Source organism: Pelodiscus sinensis, chromosome 1 (genome assembly GCF_052426305.1).
Source record: "Pelodiscus sinensis isolate ZL-2025 chromosome 1, ASM5242630v1, whole genome shotgun sequence".
Lineage (NCBI taxonomy): Eukaryota > Metazoa > Chordata > Testudines > Trionychidae > Pelodiscus > Pelodiscus sinensis.
Window position 1 is genome coordinate 188535017 of NC_143052.1, and position 24721 is coordinate 188559737.

Sequence of the window (24721 nt, forward strand, 5' to 3'; positions counted from 1 at the left end):
CTCTGCCCCAGGCGTCCCCAAGTCAGCCGCTGCTGAAACTGACCAGCTCTGACTACAGGAAGCCCGAGGCAGAGTTGCTCTGCCCCAGGCTTCCTGGAATCAACCGCTGATCAGTTTCAGCAGCAGCTGACTTGGGGACGCCTGGGGTTCTTAAGTTGAATCTGTATGCAAGTCAGAACTGGCATCCAGATTCAGCCGCGGTTGAAACTGATCAGTTTCAGCAGCGGCTGACGCCAGTTCCGACTTCCATACAGATTCAACTTAAGTACAAACCTACAGTCCCTATCTTGTATGTAACCCGGGGACTGCCTGTACTAATTGCATTCTAAGGCACAGCAAAAGGGTCTCAAACAATTTAGACTGAGCAGACCTTGCATAATGTTACAGGATGCAAGCAACTCTCTTTTGGTTGTTTTTAAACCATTTGGTTCCTTAAACAAACTTAACCCAAAATATAGAGTTTGAGGGAGAAGAGATTCCAATCTTAAGGCTACAAGGTACTTTATAGGCATTCTGAGTGAAAGGGAAAATTCAATTTAAAGATTTAATAAAAATGAATGGTGTTCTAGAAATGCAAATGGAAAGTATGGATTTACCTTGTACCAAGGTGGGCTATAATTTTTGATGGAGGACCACTCCAAGAATTTGTTAAGTGGTCAAGGGCCACATTTGTCTATTGCATTAATGGAGGGAGTATGGGGTCTGATACAGAAGTTGGGTACAGGAGGGAGTATGGGAGGGAGATTGGGTGAAGGAGGGAGCTGTGACCTAGGACAGGAGATTGGGGTGCAGGAAATGCAGGATCTGGGAAGGGGTTTGAATGCACGAGAGGATTCTGACCTGGGGGAGGTATGTAGGAAAGGGTGCAGAGGCTTTGGGTTGTGACCTGGGACAGAGGTGCAGGAGGATTCAGACGTTGCGACCTGGGGCAGGGAGTTGGGTGTGGGAGGGGATAGGGTGCCAGGAGCAGGTTCTGGCTAGGAGGTGCTTACCCAAGGCAGCTCTTGGCTGGCGGCCGAGTGGCCTGCCACTCAAAGCAGCCGACTGCTGGTGCCAGTGTGTGAATCTTGGAAAGGCATGTCCCTTGTGGACGGGTTGCTGCGTGTGCCTGCAAGCACAGCCCAAAAAGTTCCCATTGGCCAGTTTTTAGCCATTGAGAACTGAGAGGAGTGTGCTGGAGGCAAGAGCAGTGCACGGAGGCCTGCCCCAGGGGTGCACACCGCGCAAAGACAAGCATACAGGCGCCAGCAGCCAGCCTCTTTGAGTGGCCTGTGGGGTCGCAGCAGCCAGGGAATCTGCCCGAGGGCAGGATACTGGCAACCTAGAGTATTGCAATGGGCCATATGTTGCCTGGCACTGCCTTATACCACGTCGATGGGCTTTTCAGGTCCATCCCTGCAACTATATACCCCCCCCCCCCAAATGCATAATTTTAATATTAGGTCCATTTTGCTTCCTTACCTAAAACCACGCCAAATGATTCTGGCAGAACTCTGGGGATATTTTCCAACAGACCCCCTCCAGTGATGTGGGCATAAGCCTTAACATGCCCTGAACGAAGGACAGGCAACAAAGTTTTACTGTAGATTTTAGTTGGGGTTAACAGTAGTTCTCCTGTGAATGTAAATGAAAAAGACTGGATTACAACATACAAATAAATGCACATTGAATTAAATCAAAGAAGCCTAAAAATATCCATCTACAAGACATTGGAAAGCAATGACTGTATTGTAGAATGAATTGAAGTGAAAGAGAAAAATGCTCTAATTTCTATATTATAGACCAGTGTTATTACCCATCTGCTCCCACCCTTACTTGTTTCAGTATTTTTAATTTAGAGAAAAGGGAAAGAATATAGCCAAGTAATAGTGGAATCATTAAAAAAAAAAGATGTTGGAAAAACAATCATGATGTTATACTTCATGAGAAGAGATATTTGTATTAGTGATGGTACCTAATGTCTGGTCACCACAGCCACCAACTGAAGGAGAAGTGAAATCTAAAGTTGAGTTTTTTACAATCTTCCTTACAAGGCTAAAGCCATTGCTGTGAACTCCAGAGGAAGCTATTCCAATGACAACATCCCCATCAGCAACTCTCTCCAGTTGGGGGAGCATCTGTTCTCGTTCCACAGCACCAACTGCAAATCCAGCGAGGTCGTACTCCCCAGGCAGATACATGCCAGGCATTTCAGCAGTCTCTCCTCCTGCACGGGACAGGGAAGGAAAAAGAATGAGAGTGAAAGACATTGTGATCAATATACATACGATTTTAAAGTGTTTCCAATCTGATGCAAAGGAATGCACAGGGGTAAACAGAAGCAATGTTTATGGCTTCTGGTCCAAACAGGAGAGAAGTCCTTGTAGACTGCACCATGTTTTAAAAAAAAAAATCTAATATTAAAAAAAGACAAAAAAAACAAAAAAACAAAAAAAAACAAATAGCATTTGTCACAGGACTGCAGCTCCTATTGTTGAAACTGATAGGCAAATTGGAATGTCAGGAAATCCTGATTTCTGATAATTAGGGTTAAAATACTATATACTTACATTTGTTCACACAGATTTTTGTCATTGGGTTGGGTATTTAAGAGTGCCTTCTATCAAAGGTTTAATTCCCCTCTGGGGTGTGGCCATGCTACACAGGAACCTGTATTCAAGGATGCTGAATGTATTAAATAATCAATTGTTTCACTCTCTTCCCAATAGTTTAGTGTATCCAGACAGCAACACCACTTGGCAGAACCAGGCAGGCACATCCATACACAGAAGGCCTTACAGTCCTGGTTGTATCAGTACACTCCAATGTGTCTATACCACAGTGCCCAAAACTGCTACTGGGAGCAGAGGTTTTTTCAGTAACTTCTAAACACATGGCAGAGCATTATGGAATGGAGTTATCGAGGCTAACTGAATCAGTGCAGCTGCAATGCTTATGGCTTATAGATTGCAACATTCACCCATACCTGAGCTAAAGACCTTTTCCTAGGTGTTGTGACCATTTTGTACAAATAAGCCTTTCAAAGTGAGACAGTTGCTATATGTAGATGAACTGACAGTACAGCTGTTATAGTTTGTTGTAACTTCTTTTTTTTGCCTAGTGTTAGATAAGACCTGATGTGTTTAAAAGTAGCTCTCTCATGTAACAAAATGTCTGGATAAATTAGTGGTTTGAACAGGTCTGGTGATGTGTGTGTGGGGGGGGGGGAGAGAGGGAAATAATACAATGTAGGAGACTCATTTGCTCAAGAAACATCACATGATGCATTCTGGAAATCACGTGGGAAATTTGAGGAGCTTCCTTTTTAATGTATTCATTCACCATTCTCTAAGCCGAGGAGGACAAGACTTGACTTGAAATTAAAGGGACAGAGAAAGAACATTTTAAAAAGATCGACTCTGGAACTACACGCAGTATTTGTGAACAAACAGTACAAAGGTGCTAGAAAGGTGGGTGGAGACTCCATATCATAAGGCATAGGCAGTTAATCAGTCTCACCAAGTTTCGGTTCACGGCCCCCTCTCAAGACAGCATGGACAGAAAACACTAAAAAACAGCTTTAAAAAAGTGCAGTGCACAAATTTTCAAATCCTCATAGGAGGGGAGTGCTCATACCCAAGAGAGCGCATCCTGCCTTTTTACACGCTTCAGTTATTCCTGCAATGACTGCTTGAGCCACTCCAACATCAAGTTTCCCACAGGCAAAATAATCGAGGAAGAAAAGGGGCTCTGCTCCTTGAGCCAGGATGTCATTGACACACATGGCAACCAAGTCCTGGCCAATGGTGTCATGTTTCTTACACATCTGTGCAATCTGTAACAAGACAGGGAGAGACCGGTTTGTAATTTTTGTATGAATTAAAACACACATCAACAGCTGCGATGTTTCCCAGACAATGTCAAAGCACAAATGTCACTTCAAGTGGATACTTTCTGAAAAACCCCTAATATTGTCAGTGCCATCAAATTAGGGTGTATCCTTTATCTAAATCTCTTATTTTTGTGGGGAGGGAGATGTCAATCACAGTATGAGTCACATCTAACTAGAGTGGTTCTCAAGGATACTTCCTCCTCCCGATGGCAACTGGTTAATATTCCTGTGCAACTATAGCAATTGCTTACGTGAAGGGAAAAAAAAAAAAAAAAGTAAAAGGTTTCAGGTTTCTTTAGTGCAATGTAGCAGTTGAAAACAAGGAAGAATCATATGACCATCCCAATCTCCCCAGACCACCAATAAGTAATGCACAGACCACTAGATTTCAAGAAATGACAGAAGCTTTTTTGGGACAGAGAATGAATGATAAATAAAATTGAGAAAGACTTAAAAAAAATTGACGACACCCCCATGATAAGTGGTCATATGGCTAACTAAAATCATGCTGGATCACGGATGTTGCCAGACCAGTGTGCGCTGGATTAGAGAGGTTCAACCTGTTCATTTCACTGCTAGAGCAACTCATATAAAAGGATCTCATAGCATTTTGCAAATATACATGTGTTAAGAGCCACAGCACGCACCTGGTGGAGAAAGAATATTATCAAACCCATTTTGGTAGATTGAAGAACCTGAGACAAAGAGAGGTTAATGCCAAAATGATCGTGTGTCTAAATCTTGGTGCCTATGTCCATACTCAGACCCCTAAATAAGCAGCTTGCTGTACTGCCACCTCCAAATCTTAAAAAAGTATAATTAATCACGTAATTTTAAAACAAATACAGTTTGGCTGTTTGTAATCTAAAGATTCAAAACTAAGAACGCAAACATTCAGGTTGCATTTTCAAATTATACTATCAGGGCTAGAAATGTACTATAAAATTTGTAAAGATTAACATTAGTAATCTTTAATATAATCCCTTGCCTCCCTGAACTGAGGCTTTAAGTATCAAACATTGTAAGACTTGTGATTAAATTGTGAGAGCTGACACTACTGAGATTGATTTCCAAGGCATTAACCGCTCATAGCTCCCATGGAAGTTAACACAGCATGCCCACGATCCCTTGCTATGAACAAGAGACATGGGTGGATTTTAGCATGTCAGCTACAGTGATGTAGTGAGTGTGAAACAGCAGGACTTTACAACATTTGATTCTTGGGACTACGCTTTTCTGGACCAAGTACAACAAGTACAAGAAACTTTTCCCCTATTTCCTAAGCAAAAGAATATAAATGACTGAACAAGTTCCAAAAAACTGAGTCACGACATTATTAGTAGCAATAATAGTAATGCAGTAGCATGTAGAATATGCAATCAAAAGAGGGAGTCCATTGTGGCAGGTACTACACAAACACAGCATAAGAGATGGTTCTGCCCCCAAAAAATTATAATCTAAAACTTCAGGGGGTAGCCGAGTTTGTTGTTTTTTTCTGTACAGACTATTGGTCTGATAGCACTTTATAGACTAACAAAACACGTAGATGGTATCATGAGCTTTTGTGGGCACAGCCCACTTTGTCAGATGATCCGAGTGCTGAGTTTAGGATGTGCAGACCCAAAATAAATAGGAGAGAAGGGGGGGGGGGAGAGAAAAAGAAAGGGGTGGGGGGGAGGGAGACAGGGAGCAGAGGGTATAGAAAATAGGGGGGTTAAGGGAATCAGTGACTATCTGAAGATTGGGTAGTTAAAACGAAGCAGATAAGAATCAAAGTCAGTTGATCATGTAAATTCCTGTCAGGGAGGATACTAAGAGCTGTTTGCACCTCTATTGAAAATTAAGTAGATAGTGCCCCAACCAGCCTTCATCACAATTGAATCCATTAGCATGCAAATTGAATTTGTGGATGAACTCGAATTTCAATGCTTCTCTATATATTTGGCTCTATAGATAAGTTCCTATGTCAGGAAGGATACTATCAATTGACTTTGATTCTTATTTGCTTCATTTTAACTACCCAATCTTCAGATGCTCACTGATTCCCTTAACCCCCCTATTTTCTATACCCTCTGCTCCCTGTCTCTCCCCCCCACACTTTTTTTTCCTCTCCTTCCCCTTCTCTCCTATTTATTTTGGGTCTGCACATCCTAAACTCAGCACTTCGGTCATCTGAAGAAGTGGGCTGTGCCCAAGAAAGCTCATGATACCATCTACATGTTTTGTTAGTCTATAAAGTGCTATCAGACTAATTGTTGTTTTTTATAATCTAAAAATCAGACAAGATACAATAGGTGGATTTAACATGAAATAGGAGTAAGGAGAGTAGGGTTCAAAGGCAGAAGTGGACAGAACACAGCTTCCTAGTAGCTGCCTTTTTCTGGTTTGGGTAAGGAGTGCTCCCACATGCACATCCTGATACGAAGAGTTCCCCATTCTGTTTCAATCCACATTAACCATCAGAGAAAGGGAGGGACGAGGAAAGGAAGGACCCTCAAAAGATCATGCAGGTATACATAAAAGATAGATAACACACAGGCACAGGCTTCCTTTGGACCTAGCACATGCTCAAACCCCCAGCTCCGCCACAGGTCCCACTCCACCTTGTCCCACCTCTTCCCCTAAACACATCCTGTCCCTGCTCCTCCTTCTCCCTCCCAGCACCTCTTGCATTCTGTAAATCAGGTGATTGTGGTGCGGTGTGGTGGCAGACAGGAGATGCTGGGATGGTGGTGGGCAGCTCGCTGCCAGTGGGCGCTAAACCCACACTTAGGGAACACCCACAAAATTGGTGTCTATGGTATAACATCACTCTGAGTGAATAAGAAAATAGGTTTGATGGCTTTCCTTCTCTAAACTCTCAAATTATTTTCACTTTAAAAATAAAAATTAGCATAAGAACATAAGAATGGCCATATTGGATCTATCTAGCCCACTATCCTGTCTTCTCATAGTGGCCAGCACCAGAACCCAGAGGGAATGAACAGAACAGGTAATCACCAAGTGATCCATTCCCTGTTGTTCCTAGCCTCCGTTTATCAGGGTTGGGAATGGATACCACTCCTGCCTATCCTGGCTAAAAGCCATTGGTGGACCTATCCCCCATGAATGTATATAGTTCTTTTTTGAACCCTATTAAAATCTTGGTTTTCACAACATCCTCCAATAGGAAGTTCCACAGGTTGGCTGTGCATTTTGTGAAGTAATATTTCCTTTTCTTTCTTTTAAATCTGTTGCCTACTAATTTCATTTGGTAACACCTACTTCTTACATTATGGGAAGTAGTAAATAACTGTCCTGATTTACTTTCTTTGCACTAGTCATGATTTTATAGACCTCTATCATATCCTTCACCCCTTAGTCACCGCTGCTCCAAGCTGAAAAGTTCTAGTATTGTTCATCTCTCCTCATATGGAAGCCATTCCCTACCCCTAATAATTTCTGTTGTTCTTTTCAGAACCTTTCAATTCCAATTTTTTTTAGATGAGGCAACCACATCTGCAGACAGTATTCAAGATGAGGGTGTGCCATGGATTTATAATGCAGCATTATGATCCCATATTAGTTCCCATAATAGAAGAACTAGAGGACACCAAATGAAATTAATGGGTAGCAGGTTTAAAACAATAAAAGGAAGTTCTTCTTCACACAGCGTGTTGTCAACCTGTGGAACTCCTTGCCAGAGGAGGCGGTGAAGGCTAGGACTATAACAGAGTTTAAAGAGAAGCTGGATAAATTCATGGAGGTTAGGTCCATATTAGCCAGGGGATAAAATGGTGTCTTGGCCTCTGTTTGTCAGAGGCTGGAGAGGGATGGCAGGAGACAAATCGCTTGATCATTGTCTTCGGTCAACCCTCTCTGGGGCACCTGATGCTGGCCACTGTCGGTAGACAGGATACTGGGCTAGATGGACCTTTGGTCTGACCCAGTACGGCCGTTCTTATGTTCTTATGATCTTTTCAGTCTTATTATCTATCCCTTCCCAACATTCTGTTTGCTCTTTTTGGCTGCCACTGTACATTGAGTGGATGTTTTCTGAGAACTATCCACAATGACTCCAAGAGTTCTCTCTTGATTGGTAATTTAGACCCCATAATTTTATGCGTATAGTTGGGATTATGTTTTCCAATGAGCATTACATTGCACTTATCAATAATGAATTTAATCTGCCCGTCTGTTGCCCAGTCACCCAGTTTTGTGAGATCCCTTTGAAGCTCTTTACGGTCTGCTGTGCACTTAATTATCTTGAGCAATATTGTATCATCTTCAAATTTTGCCACCTCACTGATTACCCCCCTTTCTCCACATCATTTATGAATATGTTGAATAGGACTGGTTCTGGTACAGACCCCTGGAGGACACCACTAGTTACCTCTCTCCATTCTGAAAACTTACCATTTATTCATACCCTTTGTTTCGTATATTTTAACCAGTTACCAACCCATGAAAAGATCTTCCCTCTTATCCCATGACAGCTTACTCTGTCAAGGTCCCTCATCAAAGACTCTTAAGCAAAGGCTTCCTGAAAATCTAAGTACACTATATCCATTGGATCCCCCTTGCCACATGCTTGTTGACTGCCTCAAAAAAATTTAGTAAATTGGTTAGGCATGATTTCCTTTTACAAAAAAAAAAAAAAACATGTTGACTATTCCCCACAAATTATGTTCATCTTTGTGTCTGACAAGTCTGCTCTTTACTATAGTTTCAACCACTTTGAATCTCAACATACATTTCTATTTCCAGCTTTTTCAACTGCTGAAGAGTTGGACATAGAATTCTTTGATTTTAATAATAATAAACATTTATGAAAGTACAGAGATTTGGATGATCACTCATTTACACCTCAATTATTTGTGCACCTGAGATTCCCAACAGAGTTTTGAGAATGTAGGTAACATGGCCCTACTCTTTACATTTCAGAGCTGGGAGCTTAGCTCAAAAAAATGTCTTTGGTGTGAACAAAAATAACTGAAAGACCCAGCAAAAACTCTAATTCATGCAGTAACACATTAACATCTCTACAGCAGAATGATAAAAAACTATGGAACAGATAATCAGCTGGAAACCAGCAAAGCTCCATGAATCTGTCTTAAGATAGTATTTTAGGGAATGTTCTTTTTTAATTTAATTATGGAGTAAAAAATGCACTCTGAGTGAAATGGTCCAATCATTGTGCAAATATAAAATGGCCATTATACAGTCTGATTGTTTGGCTTGGTGATTGGCCATTGAGTGGTAGAGATGGAGGCGCTGAATTAGCAAGGCATTTAAATACATGCCTAATTTTAAGCATGAGCAATCCCTGATTTCAATGGGGTTTCTCATTTGCTTATTAGTCATGTACTTAGCTGAACAGGGGTCAGAAAGAGGAAGCTTTTTAAAAGTATGAGCGTATATTCTTCTGAACACAACAAGCATCTCCTATTAATAACCTTGGTATTGACATGGACAGTATTTTGCTTTTAATCAGGACATTTCTTCCTGCACAGGTGTTTCCAGTTACCTTGAGTTTTGTTCCAACACCATCAGTTCCAGACACCAAAATAGGATCTTTGTAACCAGCTGCTTTCAAGTCAAAGAGACCAGCAAATCCTCCAAGCTCTGCATTGCAGCCTGCCATCCAGAAAAAAAAATAGACAAGGGAATTAAACTTTTATTCCCATGGGATCCTGCACCCACTGAAGAATTTCTTCCAAAAGCACTAGTTGACAGAAGGGATCACAAGACTCTCTCTACAATCTAACCCTACAATTCATTTTTAATTGTGATTGGGCCATTGGGGAAATTCTCCAAGCATAAATTTTGATCCCAAGTGTTTATGCTGTTGATAAAAATGACAAAAGTGTTGTGGCGTTTTTTGTGGGGAGGAATATACCAACTACAGTAATATGCTATCAAATTTCCAAAGCAATATCTGAGTATAAATAAAAGCATTGAGATTATTAAAACACTGCAAAACATACATCTGTAAACTACATTTGTGTCCTTTGGGCTTGACTATTTGCTCCCCTACACCTTGTGTAATTGCTTATGCCGATGCAAAATATGTGCAAAGTGACTGAAAACCATTACTGTTCTGACTGGTCATATTTTACAACCCCTTTGCACAGAAAGTCAACAGGACTTAGGCCAAGTGTGAGGAACCTTTTTTGGATTGGGGGCCGTTGACCCACAGAAAAATAAATCAGGAGCTGGAGACTGCAGGGAGGCGGTGTGTGGGGGCTGGAGTGCCAGTGCGCGCTCCCCAATAGGGGGCCAGATCTAGCTAACCCAGGGGCCAAGTCCAGCCCCCGGGCCTTAGGTTCCCCACCATTGACTTAGGCATTGCAAATGTTACTCTTGGTGTTAGTGAAAGGTGCTGACTGATAGTCTGGTATACTTAAGATTTCTCACCACTTAAGAGCCATTCCTACAAGTCATCCAAATAGAATTCCCATTGGAACTGAGCCCAGAACTGAGCCCAGTTGGACCTCAATCCAGCAAACCGAAGCACATGCTCAACTGCTTCTCTGGACTTAAAGCCTGGAGTTCCCTACTCTTTTAGAATGTCTTTTAATAATTACATAAGCTTTGTGATTGCATATGCAATAATTAATTTAATAATAATTAAAGAGACTATTTGTCCCTTTTTGTACTTAAAAGCTATCTATAAAAGCAGACAAGAAATTGCTGCATCAGTGTGAAACCCATTCCTGCCTGAAGAAAGTTGCCAACAGGTCATTTTCCCTCCCACTGAGATGCAACACCCATTTTATAATGTGTCTACCTACAGTGTATTATTACAATCAAGCACATGTATATTTGGCTTCCAGCCATTAAAACTGGCACACATTAAAAAACTAACAATGAAAGGAGCAACGATGAAAAAAATAACATTAATAATGAAAATTATTCATAGCTTTTGAAAAGATACAAAGCTATATCAAAAACTGAAATAAAGCTGAATTAAAAAAAAGCTGTTTTCCTTGAAGACAACACTTCATTCTACCACCACTAAGGCAAGTTTCTGAAAACAGCATATGAAGGTTTTGACCAGATAAGTACATCTCTCTGATACTTTACCCAAATTGATAACATATTTACTTAAAAATATTAGCTGGTGGTGAGATTTTTGTTCACGTATCTTAAATTTAGAGAATAAACCAGGGTGATGCATGAGCACCCTCATGTCCGCTGAACTTAAGGGGAGTTGAGAATATGCTACACCTCTAGGTAATACTCAAAATGAGGAATGATCCCACAAAAAGTATCTGTTGGGTGTCTGGTCAATTTTCAATGCAGGACACATATTTGCATCACTGTAAAGATTGAATGACATTTACAGTTGTGAAGAACTGAATGCACCAGGAATAATGGTATAAATCTAAGCTTACCTGGTCTTGAGGTGGCTGCCGCTAAGGGTTTAATTTTCTGAACCAAGGTATTGCCAGCTGCGATGTCTACCCCACTGTTTTTGTAAGTCAGGCCTCTACAAGATCGTTAAAAAAAGAAGTTTGAAGTAACCAATTACTAATGAATAAATATGTTTGCCTTTTATAGTATTTAATTTCCTACACTGTGATGCTGTAAGGATTAACTATATAGAACTTAATCTGGCCCTGGTGAAATCTCTGGCAGTTTTCCTACTACCATCGTCCCTTTCATGTTTGCACAGTACTTCACTAATGTAGCATACTCTGTAAGCATTATTAGAACAGCATGAAAGAATGCAGCAGTAATGATACAACATCATCCATACAGCACTTTCAGACCAACTCAAAGACTGATGCACTGCACTGCACAAGCTCATGTACATAGTTGAAAATAGGAGCCAAGGGTAAGAACTGTGTTGTATGATATATGAAAGCTCTTAGGCATTATAAGACCAGCATCAGAGACCAGAACTTAAGCCATTGGCTACACAGAATACAGTTCACACAAATATGACATTCAAAGGAAGGATAAGGGGTTCAGTTCTGCAGACATTGTTCCACTACTTCAACTAGATTACTCACATGCCAAAAATGAAACATTTGCTTAAGCATTCTTTTATGGATCAGGCAAGCGTGCTCAGGGGCTCACACGAAAAAGCTCAAAATAGCACCCCGGAATGAAGGTTATTACATGGACCAGCACTATTTTATGAAAATATTTCCTTGAACGTCAATTTAAGATTAATCCTTCTTTAATGATTTGGGTGCTAGCAGCACAAAGTATAGTGCATTTTTAAAAATAAACATGCTTACTTTTAAAGAAAGTTTCTAGCACAAGATGGTTTTAAAAATGCCCATTATAGTACACACACACAATCTTTGCAAAAGGCACTATCTGGTTATAACTTGTACTCCAATTCAGTTAATACATACATATATACAAATTGGACTGTGTATGTTACTAACTGGGATATAAGTTATTAGTTCCAAATTGACAGGAAGGATATTTTATTTTTGGGTGGTCATTATAGTTGCTTTTAATGCTCAGTTGTAGCAAATGTATTAGACTGAGCAACTCACGGTACGGATGAGGTGGCCTAAGAGATATTTCAGCTCTCTAATTTCAGTGATTCAGTATTAGGCTTATTCTCAAGGTGACGCCTGACATGGACTGAGGAACAGAGACCTATCACAATGACTGCCCTCTTCTCAGAAACTTAAGAAAAATTCCCTACAAACACAGCTGCATGCACACATTACTGTTGTATGCACGATGCATGCACAAACATACAAAAGGAGAAACATTTAAGTGTTTTCACCTCCTAAATATATGCTGGATTTTGTTTTTATTTTTCTGAAAAGGAGAGTATTTTATTTTCAGAAAATGCTCTGGTTGCATCATGAAGTGAAACATTAATGCCAGAGGACTGAGTCTGTCAGATGTTGTGAGCCTCCCCATAGCTATCCCCCCAGGAGCAAAGCACCTGAATCAGTTCCAAGAGACTACTGCTGCACTTTCTGGGCTAAATCATTGGCCTTATAAGCTGTGCTCAACACCGGACCCAAGATGGGGGCAGAGGTTGTTTTGCATCTCCTATTTGTTCTCCTGGTACTTGGGGCTGCCAGGCGTCAGTCTGGCCTCCAGTACTCCTACTCTAGTTCACAAAGAGTTGACACGTGATTCAGGGATCCTAAGAATGCTGAAGCATTCCAGCCATGCTCGCTCTCTGTCCAGGCACCCTAAGTTTCAATGCTTTATGGGGGGCAGGCTCCTAATGTCTATTCAAGTATGCTCTTTTCTCATATAATACGAATATTTGATTATAATTTTTAGTAAAGCATTTACACCAATTAGACACTTTCACATAATTAAACAAATTATCAAGGGGTGAACTGTATTTGCAGGAAAAATAAGACTAAATACAAGCACCGTTTCAAATTTAGTTTATTTAATAATCATACATAGATGGCTTTACAATATACTAATCAAATGGTACACTAGTAGCAAAATAGAGACTTTTACTAACACAGTCTCTTATACTTTGCATAATGGTTCATTAGGAAAAGTTATGCTGTTAATGAACTGGGGAAGAGGCAGATTGGGAAAAAAGGCTCCATATTTGGTAACATCAGTTAAAACTATTCAAAAGGGCTCCTGACTACACCAAAAGCAACAGCCTAGAATAGAAAGAGATCACGCCCAAAAGAAAAACAAAAAACCCCAACTTCACAGGATTAATAATCCTGTATCTCAGAGAGTTATTTCAAAACAAAATTACACATTTTAAGATGGCTGTTCATCAATACCCAATAAAGCAGGAGTTCCAAAGTTGCTTGCTTCTTATACACACATTTTAAAACTAAAAATGAATCCAATAAAACAATCCACTAGCATTTCTCCCATAAACAGATGAGATGACTCTAAAATTAGACCAATGGTTAATGTGAATTTAGTGCAGGAGAGCTACTATTTAAAAGCTTTGGAAACTGAACTCCTCCATGCACAGAACAGGCATTGTACAGGCAGGAGCAGTGCAAGTTACTCTAAACTGGCTTGTCAGTGTTGTTTACCACAGACCTGGAAGAATCAGCTCTAGGTTGAGAGAGTAATTTAGTTTCCAAACCTATTCAGTCCCTGCTTCTTTGGCTGAGATCACTCACAGGGACACCATAAACTGCTACTTGCATCTCATCATATTAGAAGCTAGCTGGAAACACCAAGTTAGGTGATCCCTTGAATTAGTGACGTCTTTTGATCTCTTCAGGCAGCACTAATTTCACTAATGAATTTCAGGCAGTGCCTTCAGATATATACCTGGAATGTCTGAGGAAAGCTATAGCCCGATAACCAATGTCCTTTCTGTAAATGGCACCCTTGAACTGTATGGCTGCTACTCCTTTGTTGGCTTCTTCCAGTGCTGACATCAGATCTTTCTTGATCGCTGTTACCGTAAGGACTCTTCCACCATTAGTCACTATTTTGCCATCCTTTACTGCTGTGCCTGCATGGAACACCTCCAACCCTAGTTCTTTAGCCTTAGAAAATCCTGTAAATTATTTTACAATATAAATACAAAGAATCAGTCACTTAAAATACTTTGATCTGTTACTTATTAATTATTCATATTCCAGTAGTCCCTAGGAAATCCAGTCAAGAATAAGGGTTGATTGTGTAGGCCCATATAACTACTCTGATAACTAAATAAATATAAAGAATCTACATTCTGTGGACAGCCAATGTGTTAGCTAAATGCCATGGGACAAATTTAATTTTTAGTTGTACTTTGTATTACTCTACTGTTAGTTATGACCTTGAGTGACCAAAATACATGAACACCAAAAGGGCATAATAGGAAGTGATGAATTTAGTGCTATCCTTAGGTTTCACAGCACCTCAACAAGAAGATCTATATTTGAAAAACATAGGATGATTAGAAAAAGAGTATACTGAGGAAAATGCTCTGATTGTAGCTGCAATGCTTACAGAGTAAAGAATCAGTTTTTCCTCCCTATTCTGAACTTTATATGAAAGGAAAGACATTATATTGTACTAATGAAAGCTAATAATCTAACTGTGGGAAGTTAAAATTCAGCTGTCTCTTGCTGATGAAGAGTTATAAACTCTGAAGTTTCCAAACCTTTATATTTCATAGATTAATCTGTGCAAAGCATAAGAGGGAAAACTTCTTGCATAGTTACTCCTGATATCTTTACCTGTTATTTCCAAGCCCTTGGCATAGTTTCCTGGATAACCTTCACTGGCCATAACCACAGTCACAGCTGCACTGTCTTCAGACCAGACAGGCATGGAGCTAGACAGCTTTCTATTGATGGTTGCTTGTATAACTTCATACAAATCACTCTTCAGTAGTGGAAGAATTACCTACAAAATGTAGACAAGTTAAAAAGAAACTAAGGTTGAATTAAGCTCCAAATTTAGACTTTTTAGGAACATAGGTTTTATTAAACAAAGCTTAACAAAAAAAATATGTATTTGAAATTTAACAAAGTAAATACTCTCCCAAAGATTTTGCTACTCACAACACTATACTTAGCAGGGCCAATAGTCTCATTGGGTCCCTGGGTAAGGAAAGAGGAGGGCCTACTTCACATCTTCAGAAGGGGCTTGGTCTTGGATGGAAGTGGCGGGATTGGGACAGACAGCCATCAGTGCTGCCCAAACCACAGTGCATCCTCACCCCAAAGTGTGCCAGTGGCAATTTAAAGTGCCCGAGGCTTTGGCTGCTTCCAAAGTAACAACAGTGATGGCTGGGCCCTTTTGAATAGCCAGGCCACGGGGAAACTGCCCTCTTTGTCCTCCCCATTGGCGGACCTGATTATACACAACAACCAGAAAATGAGACTAACTAGAGACTGAATATTAACAAAAGCAAAAGTGGATGTTTATTTATGTCATCCATATGGCATGAAAAATAAGTAAACAATCAGGCATTAACAGTGAGCTCTAAGTTACTAAAAATAATATTTTTAACTCAAGGAAAATCTGTTTATAAAATAATATGCTTTTATGAGTGTCTGGTCACTAATACAAGAAAAGCCAAAGAGAATACATATGTAACTTCTCACCAGTGTGAATAAAGGGTTCACAATCTGGTACTATATAACATTCAACCTGACAATATCTCTTCAAAATGTTAATACTGTAATGTAAATTTACATCCCTTCTAAAGACTCATGTTTTATGCAATGCAGATATATGATGCCTAAAACTGAAAATAAAGAAAGCTAGCATTAAGATATGCCATTCATAAGCTGCATAGGTCTGAGAATCAACTTTATAGTTTGTCCAGCACTCAAATAGTTTGTCCAGCAATTAATTTATAGTTTGTTCAGAAATTAATAATATGCAAGAATACTAATTAATGATTTGGGAGGAAATTCCTATATGAAACTCAAAATTGAATTTTTCTTTGATTAAGTTTTCCTTATTTATAATCAGTGCAAATAAAGAAAGAAGGTCGGGTAAAAGTGTGATATTTTTTCCGTGTCAAACTTTTAAAGTCACTCACCTGACATTCGGGATCACCAAACCTACAGTTAAACTCTAGAACCTTAGGCCCATCACTGGTAAGCATTAATCCAGCATACAGCACACCTAAAATGACAAACCACATTAAAACTAGTCTAAGTGACTGTACTGGCCATTTGTTTTTAAACTGTTCATAATGAATGTTGCATTTGCAGTGCTATTATTAGGGGGCTGCCAAATTATGTTCTTTCTAGAGCTTAATTTCAAACATACATTCATATACATACATACATTTTGGGGCAAAAATTCTCCAAAATATCCTGCAGAATTTTGTCCACAATTATTTGTGGCTACTGTTCTTCTAATGCAATCTCTTGTGGGTGTAAATAATAGAAAGAAGGCATGCAGTTAACCAATATGTGCAGAAAGATATAAATTCCATTACCCGCACTCATGAGTGATTGCCCAGTTAACATTACAGGCACAAATAATTGTGGACCCAACTTTACAGACTACATTTGAAAGTGTTGCCCTTACAATACTTGATCATTTGTAGAGCCCTGCGCAGGTACAAAATTTGTATTCATATCTGCCTTTATATTCTCAAAAATGAGCTGGGGATATCGGTTTTCATATCTGTACTCGAACTCTACTCGATTGGGACTTGATCCATAGGACTCAACAGAAAGAAATCATTGACTAAAATAGGCTTTGGATCAAGTCTTTGGAACCAATTCTAGACCCCAAAGAAATCAACATTTTGCCATTGACTTCAGTGGGAGTTGGACTGGGCCTGTACTGAAAAAGTAGGCGGGAAGAAAGAGGGAGTAAATTATGTTTGCTGTTTAAAGACACAAACATCTAACAAAACTAAAAGTTTCCACCTACCGATATAAGGGACGCCCTCTTCTTTCATCCCATCAACCGTTTTCTGAAGAATAGTCTCTTTGATTTTTTGGAACAAATCTTTGGAAATCTAATAAAATATTAAAAATTAATGTATTATTCCTAGTATCAAGCAAATGCTTGTTTTTCATTGCTTTTAAGAGCCATGCAGCAGTATTGTAAGGATACATATTTCAATGAGAGAAAGCAAATATCTATTTAGAAAGAATCTATAGCACATTATGGCTCTGATCCTACAACATTTACACATATGCTTAACTCTACACATGTGAGTTCTCTCATTGGCATCACTGGAACCCCTCATTTGATAAAGTATGTGTGTAAATGTTTGCAGGAAGTGGAACGGTTTGTCAAGAAAAGCCAAGGCTCGAACAAACTAATCATTACTGTCTGAATCACTGTCAAATAAAATCAACATAACTACGTTGTGATACAAGATTTACTTTTACAACGGAAAATGAAGTTGGTTAACCAGAATATCAATCAAAAGAAAGTAAAAACACATCTCTTTGCAAATAACAGTTACTGGTCAAACAGACCAAATCATAATTAGACAGAAGGCAAAAGCCAATCATTCTAAATTAGAGAAGAGAAAAATTTGATCTTTAACCACTGGGTACACGTGACCAGGATTTTGTAACATTAAACACTGGCAGAAAATGTAATATGGCAAAAAACAAAGACTTCCATCTTCACAATTAAAATGTAATTCACTAAGAATGCACCCCTTTTTAGTGCAAGACAATTAGAAAATCAAGCACAATGAAACACAATCTCTCTGCTATAAGCTCTCTCTCAAATCCAGCTTGCCATGGTAGAACAAAGAGTGCACTGGTAGAACAAAGAGTGCACACACACTTTTAATATTAAAACTTTCACCAAAACAGCTTCCCAATATCGTATTACACCTGTGGTGCTGGGCAATAAGCTCCCATTCCTCCAGTGTTTGGGCCTTGGTCTCCATCCATTAACCGTTTGTGATCCTGGGCTGGTGGCATGGGGGCAACAGTGAGGCCATCAGTGAAGCACAGGCACTGTAAGGAAACATGAACAGTTAAATACCCAAAAGGATTTGATTAAAATAAGGACCACTGGAAATGGTGAACATAAGCCCAGTTTTCAGGCTTATAAAACCTAATGTAAAAGCAATAAACTCCACCCCGCTAGTAATATAAGTCGCACATTAGCACTGTAAGCACCTGCTGCCCTCTCCTCCCCCCAAGAAATATCAACTTGCTCTGTAGAACCCCAATGTACAAGTTATTCTGTAGGAACAGCACTGAGAAGGCACACTGATGCAAACAGCAACTGGAATATTCCATTGCAGAGGTTACTCCTGAGGAAGGGAAACATTAAATAATTATTTTTCCTTCTTCCCTGATCACAAAAAACAGACTGACAAGTTACATAGCTACCATATGCTTTCATGATTGATAGTGTCTTCAGAGAGCTCCTCCACCAGTCTTTTTTGGAAATTAAGTGCTGTCACTCACTGCTTGGGCAACTACAAATATTGCCAGCTCAGGAATGCTTATAACAATCATTTATAATTCCATTCACAGGCAGGCAGGGGATAATATTAACAGTAAGCAAAAAGAGCCGAACAGCATACGCCTCTCAGACCCTACAAAATTGTACTCACCCATGATTGTTAAAATAACCTACCAAGTAAAATGTTTCTTTTTCATAGACTCTTAAGGTCAGAAAGGACTATCCCTGATCATAGTCTGAATCTCCTGCACACAGCAGGCCACAGAAGTTCACTCATCCACTCCTCCAATAGACCCAGGACCTCTGGCTGAGTTACTAGAGTCCTTGAAGAACTTTCAAGTAAGTTTTCATGTTCTTGTACTAAAATCCTCTGGTGCCCTTTTGACTAACATAAGAGTATCATCCTGTACATACTTAACTTGAGAGATTCGCCAATCTAAGCTCCTCTTAGTTCCAGACCATGTCACTCTAAAGAAGATGACAATCTGGTATCTATAGTTCTGTTTTCTTCAGGCAGGGTAGGATACTGATGTGGCCTCCGGTAAGACTGGTCAATAAAACAGTGCTATCTATTTTTCACATTTCAGCTGTCACTGTGTGTGTGTGTATATATATATATATCACATAACCCTCCAATGCTCAAGTATGCCTCATCTAGTATAACCCTATTTTAGCCCTGAGTGAGAAATCCAAGACCATACTTACATTTCCTACGTCGCAGAGTTAATGCAAAGTTACCATGTGATCCTTTTAGAACAGGGATAGGCAATACATTTTTGCCAGGGGCCACTTCAAAAATTTCTGAAGTGGCCCCCAACTGCTCTGGAATACTTCCAGGTTCCCCACCCCCAGACCATGATTGGTCTTGGGGCTGGGGGAGAGCCTTTGAGTCCCACAGGTTCCTCCTAGGTGTCCATGCCCCTAGCTGGCAGCAGACTTCCCACATCCCCCGCCCCCTGGGCCAAACAGGGGGCAAGGTCTTCTCCTGCCCTGCCAGGAACACGTGGTGCTTTTAAGCGCCGTGCGCTGCTCACAGGGCAGGGACAGAGTGGAGGAAACTTTGTGCGCTCTCCCTGTCCCCAGGCCATGATTGGCCTGGGGACGGGGGCGTGCACAAAGCCTCCTCCTGCCACACTAGGAGCGCCTGGTGCTTCCAAGCGCTACATGTTCCTGGCAGGGTGGAGGAAACTTTATGCGCTTGCCCCACCCCCAGGCTCTAATTGGCCTGGAGGCCAGATCCACCCACTTGGGAGGGCTGGATCTGGCCTGTGCAGGTCCTTTTGCCCACCCCCGTTTTAGAACCTGGGCCTGAATTCTCATCTACACTAAGGTCTGTTTACACCAATCTGCCAGCATTAAGAGGCCTTAAAGTGGGAGGAGACATTTATCTATTGCATACTTCTCTATACTACCAGAATGGTATAAAGGGGTCTTAGTATTAACAAGAATTCAGGTACTGATACTGGTTATTTGTACAATATCTTCTAAATAACTTGGTAGAGTATATACCTAAATGTTCCTTTAGTAAGCTGTAAACCAAATTCTTAAAAGGAAAACAAGCATACTTACAGAAACCTCTTCTCCTACAAGAAGTTCTTCAACAACAACAGTTTCTCCAGCTGCTCCAAAAGTCTTATCCTGCATTAGAAATCATCTTTATTTCTTCTGTCTCCATTTCAGTCATTTTCAAAGAACAGTCAAACTTTTGTAATCTTTCCAAACCAGCAAGGAAAAAGGACAAATAGTGCCAGACGTATGTTTACATCCTCTAACTCAGACATGTTGGCAAAGCTATGCTTTTTCCTCTCTTCACTTTTCATAATACAGTCATGCTTTGGAAGTTTATAAACTCAACACTGAGGGGACGTCTAGACTACAGGGTTTTGTCGACAGGCTTTGTCAAGAGAAGCTGTCGACAAAACTTCTGTCGACAAAGAGCGTCTAGACTACATCCAGTTCTGTTGACCAAGCAAGCTGCTTTGTTGACATGAGAGCGTAGACGCAAAGGACAGTGTAGATGCAATAATGCCTTCTGTCGACAGAGCTCTGTCGACAAAAGGTGTTATTCCTCACAGAATGAGGTTTACTGCCATCGACAAAACTGCCGAGTTCTGTTGATGTTACATCAATAGACCTCAGCAGTAGTGTAGACACAGGTATAGTTTTGTTGACAAAAGTCCACTTTTGTCGACAAAACCCTGTAGTCTAGACACACCCGCTACCACTAGGGTTACTGACAGGCAATTCCTCATACTTTAAGTTTGGAAACTATATTATTTCAGACTGGAACAATGATTCTCAGTCTTGTAGAGCAGAACAACCACTTTGTCAGAAAACACTTTTGTTAAGAACACATTGCAAAGGAACGTGAGAACATTGCTCCACTGAAATGTCTGCATGCTGACCACATATTAAGGCAGTGCATTGCCAATGCAATTTTGTGGCTCTCCGAGGCCATGGCTATACTACCACTTTTGTCGGTAAAACTTTAGTCGTTCAGAGATGTGAAAAAAATTGACATTAGTGATTATCTTTGAAAGCTCACGAAAAACAGGAAGATTCCTGAGGATTGGAAGGGAGCAAGGGGAATAAGGGAATTAAAGTCCAATGATCTTAACTTCTGTACCAAGAAAGATAATGGAGCAAATAATCAAGCAATGAATTTACAAACACCCCAGGTGATAAGTAACAAATCCATGTGGACTGTTAAGAACAAATCTTGTCAAACCAAATTAATCACTTTCTCTGACAGACTAAAAAGCCTTGATAGGGTGAGTGGTAGATATAGTATCTCTTGCATTTAATAAGGCTTTTGATACTGTCTCGCATGACCTTCTTATAAACTCATTAGAGAAACTAACTAGGGAATACAACTTAGATCAGGGGTAGGCAAATACCAACTTACGGACAGGATCCAGTCCACCAGGGTTAGCTCCTGGCAGACTGCCATCATTACATTTATTTGCACCTCCACAGGTACAGGCAATTGCAGCTCCTGTTGGTTGTGGATCACCATTCCCAATCAATGGGAGCTGCAGGAAAAATCCATGCTGCTTCTCGCAGCTTCCGTTATCCAGGAACAGCTATCTATGGCCAACAGGAGCTGTAATCACCAGTACCTTTGCAATCATCTGACCTTGGTGAACCACCACCATTTTATTGCCCACTCTGACCTAGATCGAGCTATTATATAACAAGTAGATAACTGGTTGGAAAACCACTCCCAGAGAGCAAATACCAGTTGTTTACATTCAAGCTGGAAGGGAACATTGAGTGGAGTCCCTCAAGGATCAGTCCTAGGTCCAGTTCTGTTCAGCTTATTTATCAATGATTTAGGTAATAGCATAGAGAGTACACCTATAAAAAGTTTGTGGACAATACCAAGATGGGAAGAGTTGTAAGTGCCTTGAAGGTTAGGATTAAAAATCAAAATGATCTGGAGAAACGGTCTGAAGTGAACAGGATGAAATTCAATAGGACAAATGCAAAGTACTCCACTTAGGGAGGAACAATCAATTGCAAAATTCAAAATTGGAAACGATTGCCTTGGAAGGAGTACTTCAGAAGGGAATCCTGGGAGTTACAGTGAATCACAACTAAATATGAATCCACAGTGTAACTCTGTTGCAAAAAAGTAATCATCATTCTGGGCTGTATTAGCAGAATTATTGTAAGCATGGCACAAAAAGTAATTCTTCCACTCCATTCTGTGCTGATTAGGCCACATCTGGGGTGTTGTGTCCAATTCTGGCACCACACATCAGGAAAGATGTGGACAATTTGGAGAAAGTCCAGAAGAGAACAACAAAAATGATTACAGATCTAGAACAGTGTTTCCTTACAGTGGTCCAGTGCTCTAGTTTGTTTACTTACTGACTCCCACAGCCACAGAGCCTTCTGGCTACCATTGGAGAATATGCTTATAAAATATGCAGATGACACCAAACTAGGGAGAGGGCTGCAAACTTCTTGAAGGGCAGGATTAGAATTTAAAGTGACACTGATAAATTGAAGAACTGGTCTGAATTCAGCAAGATGAAATTCAATAAAGTAAAAATCAAAAGTAAAAAGGGGCAAGGGGAGAGCAATTGGCTAGGTGTACTACTGCTGAAAATGACCAGTAGGTTACAGTGAATCAACAATGTGATGTAGCAGCAAACAAGGCAAATATTTTGGGGTGTATTAACAGCACTGTTGTATGAAAGACACTGGATGTAATTGTCCCTCACTAATTGGCACTGGTGAGACTTCAGCTACAGTACTGTGTCCAATTCTGGGCACCACACTGTAAAAAGGATGTGGACAAAGTGGAGAGAGTCCAGAGAAGAACTACAAAAACGATAAAAGGTTTAGAAAAGTTGATCTATTAGAAAAGGTTAAAAAACTGGGCATGTTTAGTCTTGAGAAAAAAGGACTGAAGAGGAAGTACCTGATAAAAGTCTTCAAATTGTTACGGGATTTTATGATCAGAACTGTGATCAACTGTTCTCTATATTCAATGAAAGCTGAGTGAAATTTAGATTAGATATTATTAAAATCTTTCTAGGTGAAAGGATCATTAAGCACTGGAACAAGCTGCCAAAGGAGGTTGTGGAATCTGCATCATTGGAGGTTTTTTAAGAACAGGTTGGACAAAACACCTTTCTGAGATAGTCTAGTTTTACTTGGTCCTGCCTCACTATAAGGAGCTGGACTTGCTTACTTCAAGGTCCTTTCCAGGCCTACATTTTCTATTAATCTATAAATGGTGTTAGGCTGATGCACGTTCCATGTAAAACAACAAAAATGCCTTTGAGGTTTCGCCATCTTTACTAATAAACACACATTTTGCATCAGAATTTTCCATCTTTACGTAACAGGTCAACTCACCTGCATGATTTCATGCACAGCTTTGCAGGCTCCCTCTTTGTTAGTAGCTACAATTACTCCTTTCCCAGCAGCCAGACCACTAGCTTTTACAACCAGGGCAGGGAAGGCCGCACTTCAAAAAAAAGAGAGAGTGATTGAGGGATTCCACAACAACCTGCCAGCTTCTGATACATTTTCAAGTCCAGTCCTCCTACAATTGTCATTGATTTTGAAGACTGAAAATAAGAGCTCTTACATTCACTATATCCCAGTAACTATTTTACTCTAATTGAATAACACACATATAATCAAGTGTCTTCCAGTGTAAACCCACTCCACTGCACTATTTCTGGTTGCCATTTCTTTTCCGCTGTCATATGATGCTACTTTTCTGACAGAGAAGAATAGCACATTTTATGTCTATTAGCACTGCAGACCAATACTGTTACTGAGTGAGTGGCAGTGACTTCTGACTAGTGGATCATCAACAGAATTGTTAACGATGGTTCAGTTACAGAATTACTGGTGATCAAGCATGAATAGGAAAACTCATTTATGATTGTCAGATCCCAATATGGGTTTGCATGATTAGCAAGAAGAAAAAAATATTTTTCTTTATAATCTGAGCAGTTGAATTGTCATATAAGAGCAGTAAATGTAGAACCAATATTGATGCTATTTTTGCAGAGTTATTTTTAGAAATATTGTGAACACACTACTTTAAGAGAAAAAAAAGAGAAATTATGATTTTTTTTTAACCTGGTAATGAAATTACAAGCTTCTTTAGGATTGGTGAATGCTTTCCATCTTGCAGTTGGGATACCATGTCGGTCCAGAAAGGCTTTTGAAAAACTCTTACTGGACTCTAGCTGAGCTGCCTTTGCTGTAGGACCAAAACATCTCACCCCAGCTCCTGTCAAGTCATCAACAATGCCTAGCAATAAAGATATTTAAGAGTTATAATTCAAGTACTGAGCCAGTTTATTTAAGTTACAAGTTATATAAAGCAACATCTTTATTAACCCCTTTGATACATTAGTAACAGCTAGAAACACTGTGCCATGTACTGGATACATCATGGGACTTTTGGCCCTTTTTGCCATATGGACTTCAATGGCAGTGTTTGATGTTACTAGTGGGGATGATCTGGGCTTTAGGACCCCTGGGTCAGAACTTGTTGCACCAAGTAACTGTGGTACC

General features: G+C 40.0%; 1 protein-coding gene across 4 annotated transcripts in view; it reads right to left on the minus strand.

The window, feature by feature from the left end:
• Positions 1-24721, minus strand: part of LOC102460115 (trifunctional purine biosynthetic protein adenosine-3) — a 56385-nt gene that overhangs the window by 13081 nt on the left and 18583 nt on the right. For all 4 annotated transcript variants that reach the window (XM_075911201.2, XM_006126027.5, XM_075911210.2 and 1 more), the window contains 13 exons: positions 24281-24455; positions 23543-23654; positions 20243-20311; positions 18091-18216; positions 17165-17252; positions 16317-16402; positions 15001-15169; positions 14102-14333; positions 11248-11342; positions 9378-9487; positions 3616-3814; positions 1955-2206; positions 1462-1614 (listed from right to left, as the gene is read on the minus strand). In XM_075911201.2, the coding sequence (XP_075767316.2) occupies positions 1462-1614; positions 1955-2206; positions 3616-3814; positions 9378-9487; positions 11248-11342; positions 14102-14333; positions 15001-15169; positions 16317-16402; positions 17165-17252; positions 18091-18216; positions 20243-20311; positions 23543-23654; positions 24281-24455 (1866 nt within the window). The remainder of the gene's footprint in view (positions 1-1461; positions 1615-1954; positions 2207-3615; positions 3815-9377; positions 9488-11247; positions 11343-14101; positions 14334-15000; positions 15170-16316; positions 16403-17164; positions 17253-18090; positions 18217-20242; positions 20312-23542; positions 23655-24280; positions 24456-24721) is intronic.